The following is a 19,272-nucleotide window of genomic DNA, read 5'->3' as shown; positions in this document are numbered from 1 at the left end:
GACCTCCGATCCCCCGGCCTGTCAATACCATATATGCAAGGCGATCTTCGACGCGGTTGCTCGTCGACACGGATTAGACGGGCATCAACTGCACCCCATGCCTAGGTTACGATCACGCCACGGCATCACCGAGCGAGAACGAGTCTAAAAAAAAAAACCCCACCAATAGCGTAGCTTTTTATACTCCTTTTATCTCCTGCTTTCGAAGAGGAGGGGCCCTTAATTAGCTTGCTTACGTTACATATGATCCTTCCCGGCGGTGGGAGTAGTGGGAGAGACATCGGCATCCTGCGATCACGGGCAGGCTTTGCCAAAGACAAGATAATCGGCCCCCATGCATTGCATGACACAGGAACAGAACACGTACATACGCTTCGTACCGCTGACTGTACGAGCTAGTCATGCAAGCACAATCGTTCGAAGCGACATCGTAGGCATATAATACTATAGAACGATACTACTATATCTTGGGGGAAAAGCGCGTACAAAGTGAGAGGGAAGGGTACGGTTTGGGCCTTGTTAAAATGGAGGTTTTTGTTTGTAGCTTACTACTTGACTTGAGCAGGTAGTACGCACAGCACGGGAAGCTGGGAGTGTATACAGCTCTGAATGATGGATGATGACTTGGAACAGGATCTAGGAAGCTTCGGCCTCCGAGAAGGAGACTGCATGCGTGTGCCTGTGGCCTGTGGGCAGCTAGCGGCTTGTGGTGGTGTGGCCACCCATATCGGGCGGGTGTTATCATCATCGAAAAGAGGAAAGTCGGTGGGGGGGAGAAAGCAGCGATCGGTCGTCCTCGAGCGTTGGTGCTGGTACCAATCATCGCCGACACACCGGGAAATATGATTAGTTTATAGCAAACGCTAGCTTACTGTGCAGATTAATGAATTCATTAGTGTTCGCTTCTCTACTGGTACTGTACTGGCTTGCACTGCGAGCCTGCGACCGACCATGCAGAATGTGAATGTTCAAATAAAGTTCTGCTCTGACGACGCCAAGGCCAAGCATCCCTGTGCTTCACAGTCTGATACGGAATTGTTTATTGTAACTACTTCAGGCCAGTCAAATGGTGTACTAGTATAATGGTCAGGTTCTTGCAGAGTGCTACAAAAGCATGGTAGAAATTAAATGGGAACATTGCAGCGGCTATCGCTTGCCTCGTCACCAGCAAATTAACTGCTGATCAAGAAATGACGTTTCCCCAGGAAAATGACAGCGAGATCATGTTAGTGATAGTAATGCATGTCAAATCCAAATTAATACCATCTCTACCCCGTCCAATCCCTCATCACAGCGCCGCGCGGCAACATGGGATGCAACAAGAGCGCACCCGGAGCAACAGCGCCCTCCACCCAAGATTTTAACTGTGCCACAGATTCCTTCCTCATCGCATCATGCCGTAGATTCCTTCCTTCCTCGCATTATATGAGCTGCTCCTCCTCAGTCATCACCTTATCCAGATACTGATGAGCCGTTAGTTGTATCCATCATTTGTACTGCCCCCGTTTTCCACAACAAGTACCACGCCGGCCTTCTTCCCGGCACTCAAAAACGGCAAAGCCTGAGCGGACCCGGTGCCGGAAATAATTGGCCGCAGGCACCTTGTGGAGCAGCTGTAGGGGATAAGACGAAGAAGAGTCAGCCGGTCTTCTCCCCCTTATGGGTCCGGAGACACTGCGGCCATGCCAAGCCAATGCAAGCCCGGGGGGGAGGGGGGCGGGGCTGGTCGGTCGCTGAGCTAGAGGCCAATGGGATCGGAGGAGATCCTGATCAGACATGTCGACCTGCGCGGGTGAGCCCCATGTGGCGTGCTCGTAGAAGCTGCCTCTCCGCGCGAACGTTGTCTTGGGTCTTGCTCGGCATCTCCATGTGTCGTGACTGTTGGCGGCACCCCGGATCGCTGGGCTTCACATGATCAGTTCAGCACACTGGAACTGAGAAAACAATGGGGGGAGAGACAATCAGCAGCGTGCGTGAAGCGTGAGAAGAGTCAACCGCGTAGGAGCACATGAGACGAGCTGACAAGTCATGTCTGGACCATGCAAATGGGCGCCCCAAATTGGCACTGTCCTGGTTACAACTCTCTCTCGTATCCGTCCGTCCTGACAGTGCAGCCCTGGCAGTCAAAGTCAATACCAGTAGATTGCATCACGCCTAGAGACTCGTTATCATCAGTACTACTGCTAGTTGTGTATTACGTACTAGCGGCGTAGAGCTTTGAAAACGATGGTGCCCAAGTGGTTACTGGTTTGACCTTCACGTGACGGCGACGCGAGGGGTGGCCGTGCCGACCGCCCGGGGCCGCGAAGATTACGGAAGCATCCAACAAGACGACCAAAAGCGTATCATGCTTAGATGTGAAAAACTCTCTATTTACTGAACAAAAATATGAGAGTAGAATATAATCGTCTTCGTAATAATGGTACAGTGACTGCTGCGTGCATACATACAACCAATACAAACCGGAACATCCCGAGGGACTCCCGGTAAAAAAATACACGATGCGATGCATGGGCATGGATCGATCGCTGATCCTACCTAATACTCCAAGAACTAGAAGTGTAGTGGCCCTCGGGCACCTCGGTGCTCAAGGAAAAATAATCCCACAGAATAACACGAACCCAATAATAAGGAATAATTACTGCTACTAATCGCCTACTACTAACGAACGATGATGCTGCAGCGCCGCCGCCGGTCGAGTGGTATGGTACGTGGGCGCCGCCGTGGTTTATGAACAGTAGTGCTCCGATCCACTAGCTGATGATCGAGCGCGCGGTGGCGGTGGTGGTGGTGGCTCGGTCGCCGGCCGGCCGGCTACCGCTCGGCCTTCCGGTCGGCGGAGCCCGGGGTGAGGCGGTTGGCCCAGCTGAAGCGGACGACGGGGCAGCTCATGGTCCTGGCGGGGCCGCCGGCGAGGACGCGGCGCGTGGGGGCGCCGCCCTTGCTGCCGTTGGCCTCGGCGAAGTCGGCGAGGCGCTGGAGGGCGACGTCGAGGGTCTTGGCGGACATGTTGGCGAAGCAGACGCGGAACCACCCGGGCTCGCGGCAGTGGCAGGAGGAGCCCGGGGAGATGTTGAGCCCGACCTCGAACACCACCTTCTTCCACAGCTCCATCTCGCCCTCGAACGACTGGGCCCGCATCAGGCTGCCCATCCGCACCCAGCAGAAGAGCCCCGCGTTGCTCTCCAGGCACTCAATGCCGATCGCGCGCAGGCCCTCGGCGAGCTGGTCCCGGCGCTCCTTGATCCGCCGCGTGTTCTCGGCGATGTACCGGCGGGTGAAGTCACGGTCGCCGAGGAGGGAGGCGAGGAGGTGCTGCGTCTGGGAGGAGACGAGCCCGAAGCTGGACATCTTGGTGGCGGCGGAGACGACGGCGGCGTTGGAGGAGTAGATGGCGCCGACGCGGAAGCCCGGGAGGCCCAGGTCCTTGGACAGGCTGTACACGACGTGGACGCGCTCAGACAGGCCGTCCGCCGCGTCCGCGCGCGCCGCCACGACCTCGAGGACGCTGACGAAGCCCGGCTCGGCGAAGGCCGTGCCGGAGTAAATCTCGTCGCTGACGAGGTGGATGCCCTTGGCGGCCACGAAGTCGACGAGCAGCTCGAGGTCGGCGCGCGGGGACGTGGTGCCCAGCGGGTTGGAGGGGTTGGTGATGAGCACGCCCTTGACGCGCAGCCGCCGCTTCTGGGCGCGGCGGTACGCGTCGTCCAGCGCGGCGCGCGTCACCCGGAAGCCGTTGGCGCTCGTGCAGTGCACGGGGACGATCTCGGCGCCGGTGCGCCACTTGAGGTCGCGGTCGAATCTGCAGGTAGACGAAGACCAGTCAGCAGCCATCCACCACCCGCCATGTGCGCGCTAGTTAACACTCCTACTAGCTAGCGTGCGTCGCGCGGCCGCCGCCACTTGCAGACGTCTTCGCATATGGGCAGGCAGCCGCGGGAGTAAAAGAAGCAAGCAAGCAACGCCATGTGTGCGTGCTCTGCATACCCTGGGTAGTATGGCGTGGGGATGAGAAAGGCGTCTCCGTGGTCGGCGAGGCAGAACACGAGCGCCTCGTTGGCCGAGGTGGCGCCGGCGGTGAGCACGATGTTGCTGGGGTCGAAGGCCACCCGGTAGCCCCGCTGCTCGGACATGAACCTCGCCAATGCCTGCCGATGTCACGTGCGCGTCAGCATTTGTTTACTGTGGTGACACTACAGCAAGTACCAAGTGGCTGCCTGGGAAGCAGTAAACTAGGTGGCACTCACATTCTTGAAGGCCGGCATGCCGTGGTAGTCCTGGAAGAGCGCGAGCTCCCGGAAGACGGAGGCGCCGCCGCGGCGGAGCCCGAGCGCGTCCGGGTTGGCCTCCAGCCACTCCTCGATCAGGTCGAACGAGAGCTGGTTCTCGGCGAGGCCCATCTGGATGATGCCGCCCGGGTTGGCCACGGGATCGTAGGGGTTCTTCTCATACTCCTCCCACCCCAGGAAGTAGGACGAGTCCTGGCCATGGCTGTTGCACGCGGCCTTCTTCGACAGCAGCTGCGGCTGCGCCTTCTCGTCGGCGACCATGCTCACCATCCTGCCACTTGGCTTTGGCGCCGCGCGCTTTTCTGTGTAGGTTTGAAACTGGGGGCGCCACGCACTCACGCACGCGCTGGGCACGAGAGTGAGTGAGGGAGAGGGAATGTGTTGCGAGCTAAGAGAGCTGAGAAGAGAAGAGGAGGGAGCTGATGGTTTTGGTGCGTCCCAACGGAGCTCTTTATATAGCGCAGTGCTGCAGGTGGTGGAAGACAGGGACAAAGATGGAGCGCTGAATTTCATCCACTGGCAAATGCAAAATGGGCGAGGGAGGAAGCTGCATTAAATGTTTTTCAAGATAGCGAGGGCCTTGTTTAGTTGCCCAACTTTGGGCAACCAAAATTCCTGTAGCAACACTGTAGCGTTTCGTTTGTATTTGTGAATTATTATCCAAATATTGACTAATTAGGCTCAAAAGATTCGTCTCGCAAAGTACAACAAAACTGTGCAATTAGTTTTTGATTTCGTCTACATTTAGTACTCCATACATGTACCGCAAGTTTGATGTGATGGGAAATCTTCTTTTTGCATAGTGCCAAAGTTGGGAGTTTTGTGGGAAGTGAACAAGGGCCAACTCGCAAGGGAAATACCCATCGTCAAAACAGTGTGGTACGTACACTGGTACACCGTACACTCCTCAGCTTCCCTGACAACGACATCTTTTATCTCTACGGGGTGTCTCTGACGTGTGGGGTCCTGTGTTCAGGTCCCCCGGCGACTGAGCAGTGGCAGTCTGGTTGAGTGCGCCGGCGATTGTTAGCCGCGTTGTGCAATCTTGGAACCCGTTCAGCAAGCCAAATCCTGAAATCCTTGTCCGGAGCACGAGCACCGGAAGCTGCAGCCTGCAGCACTGCTCTCTGTTGAGTCACTGACACGTGAAATCAGGCTCACATGTCAGTGACTCAGCTGCAATTACATCTACTACAGGAGTCTCATCGCGAGCGAGGGGAGCAAAGGGCTGGGCAGATTTTGGCTCTGCATAGTGACGTGTCAGCTCAACAATTGTTTATTTAATGTTTTGATTTTTGGGTAAACAATCTTTAATTACTGCTTACTGAGCGGTCGTTTTGACTTTTCTAAATACATAGATATTATATTATGCATCTAGACATATAGTATATCTAAGTGCATAAGTCTATGAATTTAATAAAGCCAAAATGATCTTTTATTTGGAACGGAGGAAGTACTATTTTTTTTTCCTAACCCGCATGTTTGTCTCGTGATCTGTTTTGTACCGTCGAATTTCTTGCAATTTAATCTACAAAACAAGACATATGACGGATAAATTTAACACTAAATAAATTTAATGGCATGCGAGTCCTATGTCATACTCACTTATTTGGGGAAATTTGTAAACAAAAGCGGGTCAGACGCCATTTGAAATGATTAGCCTAAGCACAGATCACTTGGTTACAAAATACAAGAGTATAAAAGCTTTGTGCTTAGTTCATCGGAAAATAGAACAGTACATGGAGCAACGCCCGGTCGTCCAAGTAAAGTTGAAAAATAGCAAACTTACTTGGATGCGCTGCAGCACCAGTGGAAAATTCAGCGAAAGAAAACAGGTAAAATAGAAAAGTTAATTTGCCCAGTGGGTCAGTACTTGGTAGAGAACACACCAATCAATATCCAGACACATCCAGAGAAGATATATATGCTGCAAAAATATAAATATAGCACAATTCAAGCGACAAAAACGAATTCAAGATATGAAATAAAACTGTAATGAAAGTTGTGGCGGGGCGATCGATGAAGACTACATGGTCAGCACTCAGCACAACCGGGGATGAGACGGCACTCTTGAACCTGTACAACATTCCCACGGGACGAAGAAGCTCAAAAAGTAGAGAATGGTAAACGAGGGAGGGAGAGAGGAATAGAAACGTAGTGCTGGTTTGAGGTGTTGCTCGTTGATGCTGGATCTGAGGGCATAGCGTGGCAGTGCTGTGCTTGGTCTGATTTTATAGGAAACTAAAGGTAGAGCAATTGCATAAAAAGTGCTTTGCAAAAAAAGATGGTGCAGGTGCTTTGCAAAAAAGATGCTCGCCAATAATGCCCTTTGTTTTAGTTTGAACGAACAATGCCCTTTGGATTGAATGTTTTAGTTGATCCCACTCTATCCTGTAAAAACACACATACTTACCCTTGAATGTACTTAACAGAGAGCTCGTGGGTAGACTTACCCTTTGGATTGAATGTTTGGATGGTACAGATGGTGAGGTGACGCAAATTTTGGAATAAGTTTAGGTTAGTGGCCCTCACTTATATAGATATTCTAGATATTGATTAGGCATAACTTTCATCCAAACACCATCGTTTAGCTGTAGTTTTGCCATCACCGGTTCGCCACATCTTTAACTTGGTTACAAACCAAACGCTAGTTTCTATCCTCGAATAGTCGAATTTGTCACTGCCACAACTTTGGCCATTGCCAACATTTGGCCAGCTTAGCAACTCAGGAATACGCACAGCAGGGCCGGTCCTGAGATTTGGGAGGCCCGGGGCGAAAGTAAAACTCGGGACCCTTTCATATAAATATTATAACAAATATATATAAAATGTTACCGATAAATACTTAAATGTATCTAAAAGCAATATTTATATCAAATTATTTATACATATTATCTTAAAAATTTCTTTTAACATTTCTCGATGCAAAATCACTTATGATAAGGATGATGTCAATCTCATCCAACAAGTTCTTCTCGATGCATAATGTTGCCAAAACCATTTAACCTCTCATGATGCATAATGTGCACCTGATGCATTTACTATGTTCTTAAAGTCACTTACATTGTTATCATCGACGCTGGTGTTAACATTTTCTTGGTTCATCCGCAACAACTATTGCCAACTCATTTGGGTTCGTCGAAGCGCCCGTATTCCTCGCAGGGCCTTGATAATTCTTGCCAAATTTATCTATAGCTTCTCCCTGTGATTCTATCAACTCATCCACACATCTCTTCCTTTTCCTTTTCTCGCAGCCTGATTCATATTTCCCATAATTGTTATAAATCAGTTGAGATTAAATAACTTACGATAATAAATTAATAATTAATGATACGGAGAATTAAGAAATTGGCAATCCAGTAGCGTACTTAGGTGCCGACGGAGTTGAACAGGAACAGTCTGATCTCGTCCGACGCAGTCGAACAGGACAGGAACAACTCGACGGCACGACGGGGATCACGCGCGCAGGCGGCAGGAGTGCGGGCGCAGCACGCGTGCGGCGGCGGCCCTGGGTGGCACTGCGGTACTCGAGTGCGCGCGTGTGGCGGCGGCGCTACGGGAGCGGTACTCAATCTACTAACAGGCGAAGGTAATCGGCAGGTCAATTCGTACCAGCCACTATATAGAGACCCACGAGGAAAAGTTTTACCAATTGAAGCAGTGTCTCGGTTATAGTCTATGTTTACTTGTTTAGCCTGGCAATCTAGGCGTTGGCCTTGGCCTCTAGGCCGACCTAAAGGCACCTGAGTACCTGACGGAGGGCCCTGACCTGACGTCCAGCTACCTGACACCGGGGCCCCTGGGATTTGGGGGCCCAGGGCAGCCCCCCCCTGCCCCCCCTCAGGGCCGGCCTCGCACAGCAAAGGAGCGAGGTCGCTGCATTCTGTTTTATTCAAAAAAAAAGTGGCGAACACTCCAGTTTCAGCTATATGCGAGGAACATGGATTTTTCACACATATATGTGACCATATGAGCTATCCAAACCCTTTATTTTTGAATCAATTGTGAGATTGATCACGGGTAGGTGAAAAGTACACGTGGTAGGTAATGGATCAATGGTTGGATGAAGAAAAATTAACGGTTAAGATAAATCATGTGGTCACGTGTACATGTGATTTTGCATTTTCCTGTGTGCGAGAACATGAATTTTGCCTTTTATTCAGTTCAGTTTAGGCAGGTGTAGACAGTTTTGATTTTGGCGCCGTCTGTTGAGAAAGTGAGACCTGTGCAAATGACGGGGAGTGTTCCTGCATACACTTCCTGGTGGATTTGTCTTTTGATCGAGGTTGTGGTTGTTGGTCACCACGTGGGACTATTATAACGGCAGATCAGGCTTATCAGAAAGTGTGTGTACATTTGCTATACAAAGGAATATGAACTGAAAGAACTGAAACAATCGTTGGTAATGAAGGAAGGTGCCACGAGATGTATGCAAATCGACCACATTTCCACTCAATTGCGCCGCACATCTGATGTGACTTGCTCTATCGGCAATATTTGGTGCCCGCATTGTGTTGATTGGTGCCCGCCAGTTTCTTTGTTTCCCCACAAAACTGTAGATTGGTACCAAGTTGAAGCTAGCAAAATGTTTCCAAAAGGAGCTTCTGGAGCCCTTGAAACAAATCAAAGATGAATTAGGGAGATCCCAGGAAGAGATCATACACCTCTGCCTGATGGGATCGCTGACAACAATTTCCAAACTTCATCAGAGCACCAGCAGAGTTCAGGCGGCTAGCTGTTTCGTTGTGACGTGATGAGGCGAACCGATGCGCTCCTATAAAAGAATTGATCGAGTAGGAACTAGGAATGCGCTCTCCCTTGTCTGATTGGTCAGTCTCATGTCTCTGCAAATTTTTTATGCCTGGAACGCGCAAGTACAGATACCTGGCAATGTTCGCCGAAACCAGGCAACGGCCGCAGGTTTTTGCTGACGGAGCTCGTTGGTTCGGAGGGTGTTTGGATACCCTCTTAAAGTTTAACACCTATCACATCGGATTTTTAGATGCTAATTAGGAGTATTAAATATAGGCTAATTACAAAGCTAATTACACAGATGGAGTGTAATTCGCGAGACGAATCTATTAAGCCTAATTAGTCCATGACGAATCTATTAAGCCTAACTCGTCTCGCGAATTAGCACAGAGTTCTACAATTAGTTTTATAATTAGCTCATGTTTAGTTCTTCTAATTAGCATCTAAACATCTGATGTGACATTGTTAAAGTTTAGCACCTCGTATCCAAACACCCCTTAGATGCATTATTATCACTGGCCACGTGGCTAGCTAAGTAAAAGACAACTTATAGTTGACAAACGTAATAGGTCCACTCACCACTGGCGGTGCTGATCTGGAATATGGGACAACTTTAAATAAAGCTGAATGTTATGCACTTTTCTGTTGCTATAGTAGGAACAAGCTATTAGGATCTGAATTTCTTTTTGGTGATTTGTTTATTATAGGAATTTTGACACGATGCCTGATCTCATCCGAGAAACTGCTGAGTGTCTTACATCGCGATTTGTCTACGAGAAATCACTTAAAAATTCATGGGAGGCGACCAGATGCTCCTTATTAGTCATTCGTGTTTTCAATTGTCTTATACGAATGGCTCCTTTGCTCCCGCGGTGCTTATTTAATTAGCTTAATCATCAGTTATCCTATTATTTTAGGCTTGCATTATTGCATTTTGTATATATATAGTCACCGTTTGGCCACCAGAAATGGCATCGATTTCAACTTAATTAGTTTACCAGTGGATTCCGGATCATTTATGCTGATGTAAGGGCAGTGGAAGTTTTTAAGCATGTCTAGCAATTCTCAATACACCTTTCATAACATCGAGTTTTGGATGTGAAAAGCATAAACCTCCCTCCAACGGTTCTCGAAATGCACTGCCAAACGTTCTACTGTCCGTGCCCACAAAAAGAAGTTATACTGTGCGTGTTAACCGGTAATCTCACACTGCCAAATGTGTCTGGCCTCCTGGTCCCTGCGGCTCGCTAAGAGCGACGTGCACGCCTGCACGGTGGCTCTCCCACACCACAGCTCTGCTGACGTGCAGCCGCAGTCGCAGCACCCCCCGGGTCGACGGGTCAGAGATACGCTCGGCCCCGGCGGGCAGCATGGCCCCCGTCGCACGTACGCCCGCCGGCCGCCGCAGAGCCCATCCGTGTCGGTGCTGTCGCAACCCCGCTGCGGCACGCACCCCGCGCACTGTTGCCTCGCTGGCTGCATGGCTGTGGTGATGGATCGCCGTCGGGTGGAGCGAGAGTGCGACCGATGAGACCGGGAGACGGCGACGCCGCCGCGCTGACGCCGATCTGATCGCGCCGCGGCGTGCGTGGCAGCGGAAGAAGGAGCTGGCACGACGCGGGTACGGACGGGCCCTCACACACCTTTTTCTTTTTTTTCGAAAAGGTAGAGCTTTATTGCTCAAGGCAATTTATTTTTTTAATGAACGGGCACGAGAACGAGAGTGTGGCTATTTCATTGACAGACTATAAGTTTACAGAAAAAACAAAAACAAAACAAAATAAAAGGAAAACACGACGTACCGTGCGGCGAGCTGTGCGAAAAGGTAAGGGACTACTCTCGCGCTAGAAGTAACGATAGGTCTTTTGCCCCGCAACAAGCCAAGCTGACGCCTCCTCCTTGATTTCGCCATAAGCATCGTCGTTGAGCTCTCGTGTCGGTTGAAGACGCGCGCATTCCATTCTTTCCAAATCTCCCACATGATGAGTAGAGTCAGACTTCTCAGAGTCTTACGCGGTGAATCCGGTATCGTAGTTATATAAGTCCACCATTCCATTGCGTTGGATGAGGGCCGCCATGCATTTGGCCTGAGGCTTGGCTACACTATCCATGACGCCATTAGATCCCATATTCTCCTGGTGTATCTGCACTCAGCCAAGATGTGGTGGCTAGTCTCCACGGTTTGTCTACACAGGGTGCAAGTGGCGTTGTGCGGCCATCCGCGTTTGGCCAACCTGTTCGCGGACCATACGCAGTTTTGTGTAATTAGCCACGTGAAGAATTTACATTTTTGTGGCATCCATGTTTTTCAGATTGATGAGATATTTGGTGTTTCGGTGCAGCTTAGAAACTGTACTTTACATGCCGATGCTGTTGTATACATGCCTAATTTTGTTAGTTTCCAGCTGATAGTGTCCTCGTTTCCTGACTGAAGTTCTGTATGTCTGATCATGCTGCATAGAAAGATAAAAGAAGCTAAATGTGATCTAGTTATTGTTACTGATGGCATCGTAAACCATCCTATTCTTTTTCCTTAAAATGGTGAAGAGTAGTGACGCGATGTCTTTTGGTTAATACACTTAGGAACTGGAAAAAAAAGAAACACGATACTCTCCCGAGCGAATGGATCTAGCTCATGCGCAATTTTATTTCGCACACACCTTTTTCGGTGTAGCCCCCGGCTTCCTGCGCTGCTTCCTGCTTGTGCTGGGGCCAAGGCCACAGCCGACCAGGACGTGGGCGCCGGCCGGCGTCGTCTGCTGTCTCACTTTTCCCTTGATGAAGGCCTTACCTTATGTTGTAGCCTTGTAGCTAGTATTCCGGATGGTTTTTTTTTTTCATCTCAAGTATGAACTCATATTAGTGTCCACCCATATTTAGATTGATACAAAAATATGGATTATGATAGCTCGATATTATCCAAGCCCAATCCGATACGCCTTCCCCCCTACTTACGAACATGTTGTTGCATTCAATGATAAATGGGCATGCTCGCAGCATATTAGGTTAACGTGTGTTAGAGCCCGCTTATTCAAGGAATTAAGCCATTAAGGTATGTAACCGCCGTCGCATGTGCTGGTAGCATGGGGTGGGGTGGGGGTGCGGGGGGGGTGCGGAGAAATAGTCTTGATCATCTGATCAATAGGGACTTGCAAGGTTGGAAGGGGATAAACTCTTGCCTCTGACCTGAGTTGATCTAATTGACTTGCCGACATGAGTTACTCAAGTCGATCGACTTGCCAATTTGAGCTACCAATAACAGTCTACCCAGTACCAGGGACAGCTGCGCGGTTGATGTTATCCTACTCACATAATTACGTCTTGTCCCTGTCAAATTTCAGGCGGCAGTTGGCACGAACCCTTAACGAAACAAAGTCAGCGCCTGCGCCATGCGACTAATGATATGGCAAATTGATGCATTACGCGGACGCGGATAGACACACCAGGTCAAGGTGTTTAGCTCATCACTGCACCCCCTTCTTCCAACTTCCAACCAAGGTTGCAGGCAATAAGGTGAAGCCTAGAGACCGAGTGCGTAGTCTACTTGCGCTTGCCAAAAGTCAAGCGAAACACAGACTACCATATGGGCTCTATCTTCAGGGCAATCAATACGAGCATGTCAAGTATGGAAATGTTGCACTTGCAGCAGGTACTTGGCAGCGACGGGTTGACAGCAGGCGCGTTGTCGTCGCGTCGTTGTTGGAGGTTTTGCACTGACGGCGAAATCGTCAAATTTTGTACAAGTTGGGATGGCTGGTCGCCTGGTCCGAGTGTTCACCAGGGGTGATTTTTTTTTTTGACTTTATACGACACGTACGGAGTGTCACTCGGAGTGAGGTACGGTTACTCGATCGGCAATTTGTAGCGTTCAACACGTCTGAATTCCACGCAGACATGGACGCAGAAGTAGAGTCGTTTTGGCAATCAGATGGGAGCAGAGAGCACAAACAAGGCCGGCACAGATCGGTCCATGCCAATCTGCGTAAGAGAAAGCACGAGGACAAAATTCAGCAACAGAAAGAGTACTGCATGTAACCTTTTTTTTTAAAAAAAAACAGAGAGTACTGTATGTAACACCAACATGTCCCTGTTGCCTGTTGGTATATGCGTACGTACGTGTAAAGACAAGCAGCATCATCCCAATTCCAAGTCCCGATCCGAGCTTCTTCTACTGGTCTAGTACACGTACTACGCGAAGGAGATCTTGTGGTGTGTCCTGTGCTGATTCTGGGAGGGGGCGCCCTGTCGGCCTCGGCCCCAGCTACATTCCCTTGCCGAATCGCTCATGGCCACCGTGGCCCATGAGCACTAACGGTTGTCTTTAACTCCCGGAACCGACCACGACCATGCTGCGCGCCCAGCCGCCCATGAATGCCGCGCATAAAAGATGTCGCGCCAAATCGGATCGCTCCGGCCCTCGCCAATCTGAGACTGCATCGAAGGGTTGTCAGCTACCTGTCCTGTGCAAGTGGACTCACTAGCATAGCAGCAGATGGGCGCGCGAGACCGGGCGTCGCGAGAAGTCGTGACGACTGGCGACCCATGTGGGCTCGATCTCCGTCACTCCGTGGGCGCGATAAGTCGTAGGGCCCCATCGCCGTCTGCGATCGCGCGGCCGGCGGCCAGTAGGCAGCAGTGGCCGGCCGCAGCTGGCGAGAAGGCCCGTCGAAAAATCAGCGCGTGATGGCTCTACGAAATCTACGCGCGGGCGCGATTGTTTTTTTACCCGGGCTAGTTTCACATGAGCTTCCGTGACCCCTTTAATCGGTTGGGAGCTTCAACCGGTACTAAAGATCACCCATTAGTACTAATGTGCCTGAGGGTCTTTATCATCAGGTGAAACCTCCACCCGGTACTAATATGCGCCACCTTATTTGCTCTCCCTCTCCCTCCCTCTCCCTCTCCGCCGCTGCTACGGGTACGACTGCGGGCGACGGTGGACGTGGATTTGGATCCAAGTGTATCCCTCTCCCTCTCTTCCTCCATTCCTCTCGCTCAGTTCGACCGCCGGCGAGGGGCCAAGCGCCTTGCGGGACGGCATCGATGACAGGCGACGGGGACAAGAGTGGTGGCGGGAGGCAAGGGTGGAGACGAGGGCAAAGGCGGTGGCCGGTGGGATGCAGCTCGGGTGGGGTGCTCGGACTGGCGGGGTGATTTCTTTTATTATTTTTTTAATTTTCCATACCGATTATTTGACCCGGTACTAAAGTACTCGCTTTTAGTATCAAAGTAGCAGTATCGGTTGCACAACCGGTACTAAGTGAGTTTAACTGAAAGCTCCATCTCCAGCAGTGGCGGCACTGGACGGACGGGGGCGCGAACCCGATACAGCGTCAGTGTGGGGAGCGGCGGTCGGCTGCGGTTAATTACGACGACGACATGTGGGGCCGGCCGTGTGCGCATGGCCCTCCCGTCGTATGGCACCGCGGGGACGGCGCGCGGGAGCCAATGATGGGGGCGTGGCCGCGTGACACCAAATGTGGCGCTGCGCCCACGGATGTCCGGCTCCGGCCTCGCGCTCCGCGGCGGGGCGGGGACGGGGATGTGGACCGTGCGCGGGGCGCCGGGGACACGGGGTTCCGCCGTGTTCGGGAGGCATCATCGGAGAGGGGTGGGGACGTCGCGCGGCGGTGCTGGACCGTCCGTGGACAGGCTCAGGTGTGCGGGTTCCCCCTGTGTTGCATATGCTGACAACCTGACATGTTGCACCCATCGCACGGCGCGGCGGACCCTGACGTGCGCAGGTCACATATGTTCCGTAGCATTGCTCGATCCTCGCCAGCGGAGAAAGCTTCTGCTGGCGACCGCCAGCCGGTGAAACCGTGAAGCAAGGATGTGTGTGTCAGTTTGAACTTCTTGGTACCACGTTGTCATGAGTTTGGGTTAACCATCACCGGCATCCTGCAGTTCTTAATCTAGAATAAGAAGCCATCGATTTGTGGTTGATTACACAGTACACACTGGTTGAGCATCGCAGCAAGATTTGTTCCGTTCCCGTCCATTTAAGCCGATGGAGCTGATGTTTAACTACAAATGGAAAACTGCGCCTCTCTCATCTCGGAGAAGAAAGAGAAACGGAGAAAAGTTGAAGGAGAAGAAAAGAGAAAAGTTGAAGGAAATCAGAGACGGCCCACCCAAGGGGGATGGACTGACAAAGCCCATGATGCTGCTGCCTCTCCCATGCGGTGTTAAGCCCACCTCATTTCGATATTATTTCTCAATAGCATACACACAGAAGCCCACTAATCCTCATTTCGATGTTTGTACCACACCTTGACATCTACAAACTGTAGGTTGTTTTAGCAATTTAGAATTTATAGATTTTGATATACACGTAGACAAAGCGTATATTTAGATGCATAGCAAAAGCTATAGAAAAGTCAAAACGACTTATAATTTGGAACGGAGGAAGTGCATCTTTTTTGGAGAAAGTTGCTTCAGCCCTCCGTTTTCATTTATATGTCGCACACGCACGTCAAGATTCAAACTTTCCAATCTTTGACTAATAATTTTACTATCATTTTTTTATAATATAAATTTGGTATGGTTGGATTCGTAATCAAATATACTCTACATAGATCATATAGATCATATGTTTATAACCATAAATAATATAATATAAGATAAATGAATAGTCGAAGTGTTATTTAGAAGATCGTGCTAAGTCATACCATGCCTTATAAATATAGATGGACCGTGGAGTTTAAACCATAATTATATAGGCACCTTTGCATTTGTCTTTATCCTGTTTCTAGATGATAAAGAGGCGTAATATGGACAACTGCAGTTTAAATAGTCAAGCGTGCCCTTGTCATTGTGTCCATCAATGTAGAAACGATATCGGCGCAGGTTCTTGTTCGATTTGGTTCAGAGATTGAGCTGCCGTTCTTACTTTGTGTTTCAGGTAATCAGGTTCCGGGAAGGGACGGCCCCAACCAGCTCCGAGGATACAACAAAAGGGCGTGCAGTTGAGAAATTACACCACAACCCTTTTTGTACACGAACAGCGAAACAGAGCTAATGTTGGACAAACACTTCAGCTAATGGAGGACACATTCTTCAGGTAATGCTATATGCTTGCTCCACAGAAGAGCACATATTAAGTATAGCACAGCTGCATTGAGTATATGAGGCGGCCAAGCCAAGTAAGTACAACACAGAAGAACAACATAGCACTTAGGTGAAAAGAATCTCGTATGCATTACAAAACTCAGCCATACTAACCGCAACATGATAGAAGTACACAATAAGGTGGATCTGGGCTTCAAGTGTACACATATTTTTTTTTTGAAAGATCAGTGTACACATAATGACATAACCATTTAACTCTGAACTATAGACCATGGACAAGAAGATTTCCCCATCACATAACTGATAACATTGCCACAGCCTACAGAGTGATATTGCTATGCACAATTGTACACAAACATTATAAAACGCAAGCCATAAGACAGTCTAGCAGAAGATGACGTGTGGTTTTGCCAACTGCTCTGGTTTGCAGGGGCACATAATTACCAGCGACAGCATTCTCCGCTAAGAAATTCTTATCCTTTCTCCTCTCCTAGCTAAGTAGTTCATGCACTCAGCAAAGTCAGAGTCCGTTGCAGGATCAGAATAGACACTGTCGTCACTTACCATGCCCACAAACTCCATTCTCATATCCCCGAAGCCGATTAGCTCTTCATTGTCAACTTTACGTTTCCCACAAGCCATTTCCTCAAAGTCTGTTTCACGCCCACGGTATGTTCCAAAATCTGGATGCACGATCTTAATTCCTTCGTACTCACAATGAAAGCACCAACCTGTTCTCAAAAATAATAATGAAAACCTCTCATCAGCATGTAAAAGAAATAGTGTACTCCTTTCAATAGTACCTAGGAATTAAATCTCGAGGATGCATGTAAAATATTCAGCGTAATTACCTAGGAATCAAACAGTGTGGCATTATATAACATTTCGCTGCTTGATTAAAAAGTTATACTTTGCACATCAAAGCAACATTATTGATGGTACCTTATAACTCGACTACTTGAGGAAATATGTGATCCTTACTACTAACGCGAATGCGAAGACGTACCAGAATCTGAAGGCGACACTAGCACAGTGCAGCATGAAGGTTGTCTGTCTTGGCCTTTTTCATCATTGCTGCACTCCAGGAAAAAAAGTTTGGGAACCATGTCATCAAGATGCGAATCCTTTGGTCTTGCCAGAAAATTGACGTGGGAGTATGGGAAACCTTCCTCATTATGAATGTAAGAATGCTTGCCATTCTCAGGTACCTCCAAATTCACACCACAGATAATATGAAGCTCATATTCGGTTCCCTGTAACAAGACACAGTTTAGTATGGATGTTTTTTTTATAATAAAATCTACTATAAAATTTACCATAATCAAGGACAAGGACACCAGGTTCGTTTTTTTAAAAACGGACAAGGACACCAGCTAGCGACCTTTTCTTTTGCATACTTTTGCAGTGCAGTTTCCACCTTTCTGCTGATGAAATACTGATTAGCCCAGAAAGTATGCTAGTTGTGGGAGATAATCTTGGTGGCATGTGGAGTCAATTTTGGAGCTGATGGAACTGATTTTTCTGGGTAAGACTTCTGTGAAAAATAGTTCGAGACGAGTTCCACCTCACTGGGCTTGAGCGTGCGGTTAACCTGTAGCGACGGATGGGAGCAGTGTTATCAGGCTGTGAACCCTTTGGTCTTGCCAGAAAATTCACATGAGTGTATGGATATCCTTTGCGATTCAGAAAGTAACCATGCCTGCCATTCTCAGGTACATTGGAATTAGTACCACAGATGACATGAAGTTCATACTCGGTTCCCTAAAACAAGGCAGCCAGCTCAGTAAGGATATTTACCAAACTATAATAATAAGAAATAACAAAATCGATAAACAAGAACATGAGCTAGCAACCTTTTGTTTTGCATATCTCTTCAATGCAGCTTTCACCTTTCTGCGGATGAAATATTGGTTAGCCATGAACTTTTGCTGGTTGTGTTTGACAATCCGGTCAGCTCCAGGAATCAATTCTGGAACTGGTGGCACAGATTTGCTAGGGTATGATTTCTGTGAAAAATATCTTGAAATGAGCTCCACCTGACTGGAGGTGAGTGTGCGGCTAACCGCTTGCAACGAAGCAATAATGGGCAGCAGCGTTGGACGGGTTGACACAGCGAATTCTGCTTGCGCATCAGGATGAGGATGCCATGCCGCATCTGCTGCAGCCTTGTAAGCATCCTCATAAGAGCTGGATATATCATGGTCACGCATTGCTCTAAAAGTGACTTCTTCAAGGCTAGCATTGGAGTGGAAAAGGTGCGTCTAGGCATCATGTTCAGAGAGTGTTGGGAAGAGGTTGTGGAGGAAAGCAAGAAGGCCATTGAGGGAGCGGCACTCAATGCGCACAAGGCTGCTGGTGCAGATCATGTCCACCTTAAACTCTTCATGTGGAGGGAATGCAGTGTCATACCAGATGGTATTGAGTATGATGTTAGTGACAGGAGCATTAGCAGGACCAAAGCAGTGGCCTGCCTTGAGGAGGCCATGGTGATAGCGTCCACGCAAGTCATCCCTCGGAAGCCGCGCAATTGCTCTTAGGTACAAAACATGGATTTTCTCCAGAAGCAAAGTTCTGAGAGTCTCTGTGAATTCAAGAGGGAACTTGCTCAAGCTGTTGGTTCCTCTGATGTAGCGATTTAGGCGAAGAAGGAAGAACTGCTTGCCGCATAGGTTTCGGAGAGTCAGGTGCCTCCTTGAGAGGTTCCTCAAGCAATTCGTGGAGCTGCCTGAGGGCATCAAGAGGCAGGCGGCGTCCCACGGTCAGAATCTGCGAGAACTGCTCAAGACGTGAGGCCAGTGACAGCGATCTGGCTGCAAATAGGACGGGGTCTGGGTGTGAAGCGGACATGGCAGCGCACTTGAGGGATATCTCCGTGGTTGGGGAGGAGATCGGGAACAACCTGGCTCCCATTCCCCGGTTGTGCTCGATGAGGTGGACGGCGGCGAGCAGGTCCGCCTTGGCGAGGAGGAGGTAGTGCAGAGCCTCTGAGACGGGGAGTTGGCGGAAGTAGCAGATGAGGAACGTGACGAGGCCCTCGAGCGAGCGCCGCGCGACGGTCCTTGGTCCCGATAAGCCGCGGCGTCCCAGCCTAGGAGGAAGGTAGATGATGTCGCTGGCATCTGTGGTGATCTTGGACATTAATTATCTCATCTCTCCTCTT

General features: G+C 49.6%; 1 protein-coding gene and 1 pseudogene across 1 annotated transcript; both read right to left on the bottom strand.

Moving 5' to 3' along the window:
- Positions 1–2,372: 2,372 nt before the first annotated feature.
- On the bottom strand, positions 2,373–6,473 carry LOC117835029 (1-aminocyclopropane-1-carboxylate synthase 1). Its single transcript, XM_034714378.2, has 3 exons — positions 4,248–6,473; positions 3,988–4,148; positions 2,373–3,802 (listed from the first exon to the last, which is right to left on the bottom strand). The coding sequence occupies exons 1-3, from the start codon at positions 4,800–4,802 to the stop codon at positions 2,815–2,817; spliced, it is 1,704 nt and encodes a 567-aa protein (XP_034570269.1). The 5' UTR covers positions 4,803–6,473; the 3' UTR covers positions 2,373–2,814.
- A 9,846-nt stretch (positions 6,474–16,319) lies between these two features.
- LOC117835031 (uncharacterized) lies at positions 16,320–18,838 on the bottom strand (annotated as a pseudogene).
- Between the last annotated feature and the right edge of the window lie 434 nt (positions 18,839–19,272).

This window comes from Setaria viridis, chromosome 9, assembly GCF_005286985.2.
Source record: "Setaria viridis chromosome 9, Setaria_viridis_v4.0, whole genome shotgun sequence".
Lineage (NCBI taxonomy): Eukaryota > Viridiplantae > Streptophyta > Magnoliopsida > Poales > Poaceae > Setaria > Setaria viridis.
The sequence above is the reverse complement of the archived record's forward strand: the minus strand, read 5'-3'. Positions and strand labels throughout refer to the sequence as shown.

Excerpts from the sequence above, each read along its gene's own strand:
- LOC117835029 (XM_034714378.2), bottom strand. The coding sequence starts at position 4,802 with ATGAAATTCAGCGCTCCATCTTTGTCCCTGTCTTCCACCACCTGCAGC. Across the intron at positions 4,149-4,247 it reads GCATGCCGGCCTTCAAGAAT|GCATTGGCGAGGTTCATGTC; the intron begins GTGAGTGCCACC and ends TGACATCGGCAG. Across the intron at positions 3,803-3,987 it reads CCCACGCCATACTACCCAGG|ATTCGACCGCGACCTCAAGT; the intron begins GTATGCAGAGCA and ends GTCTACCTGCAG.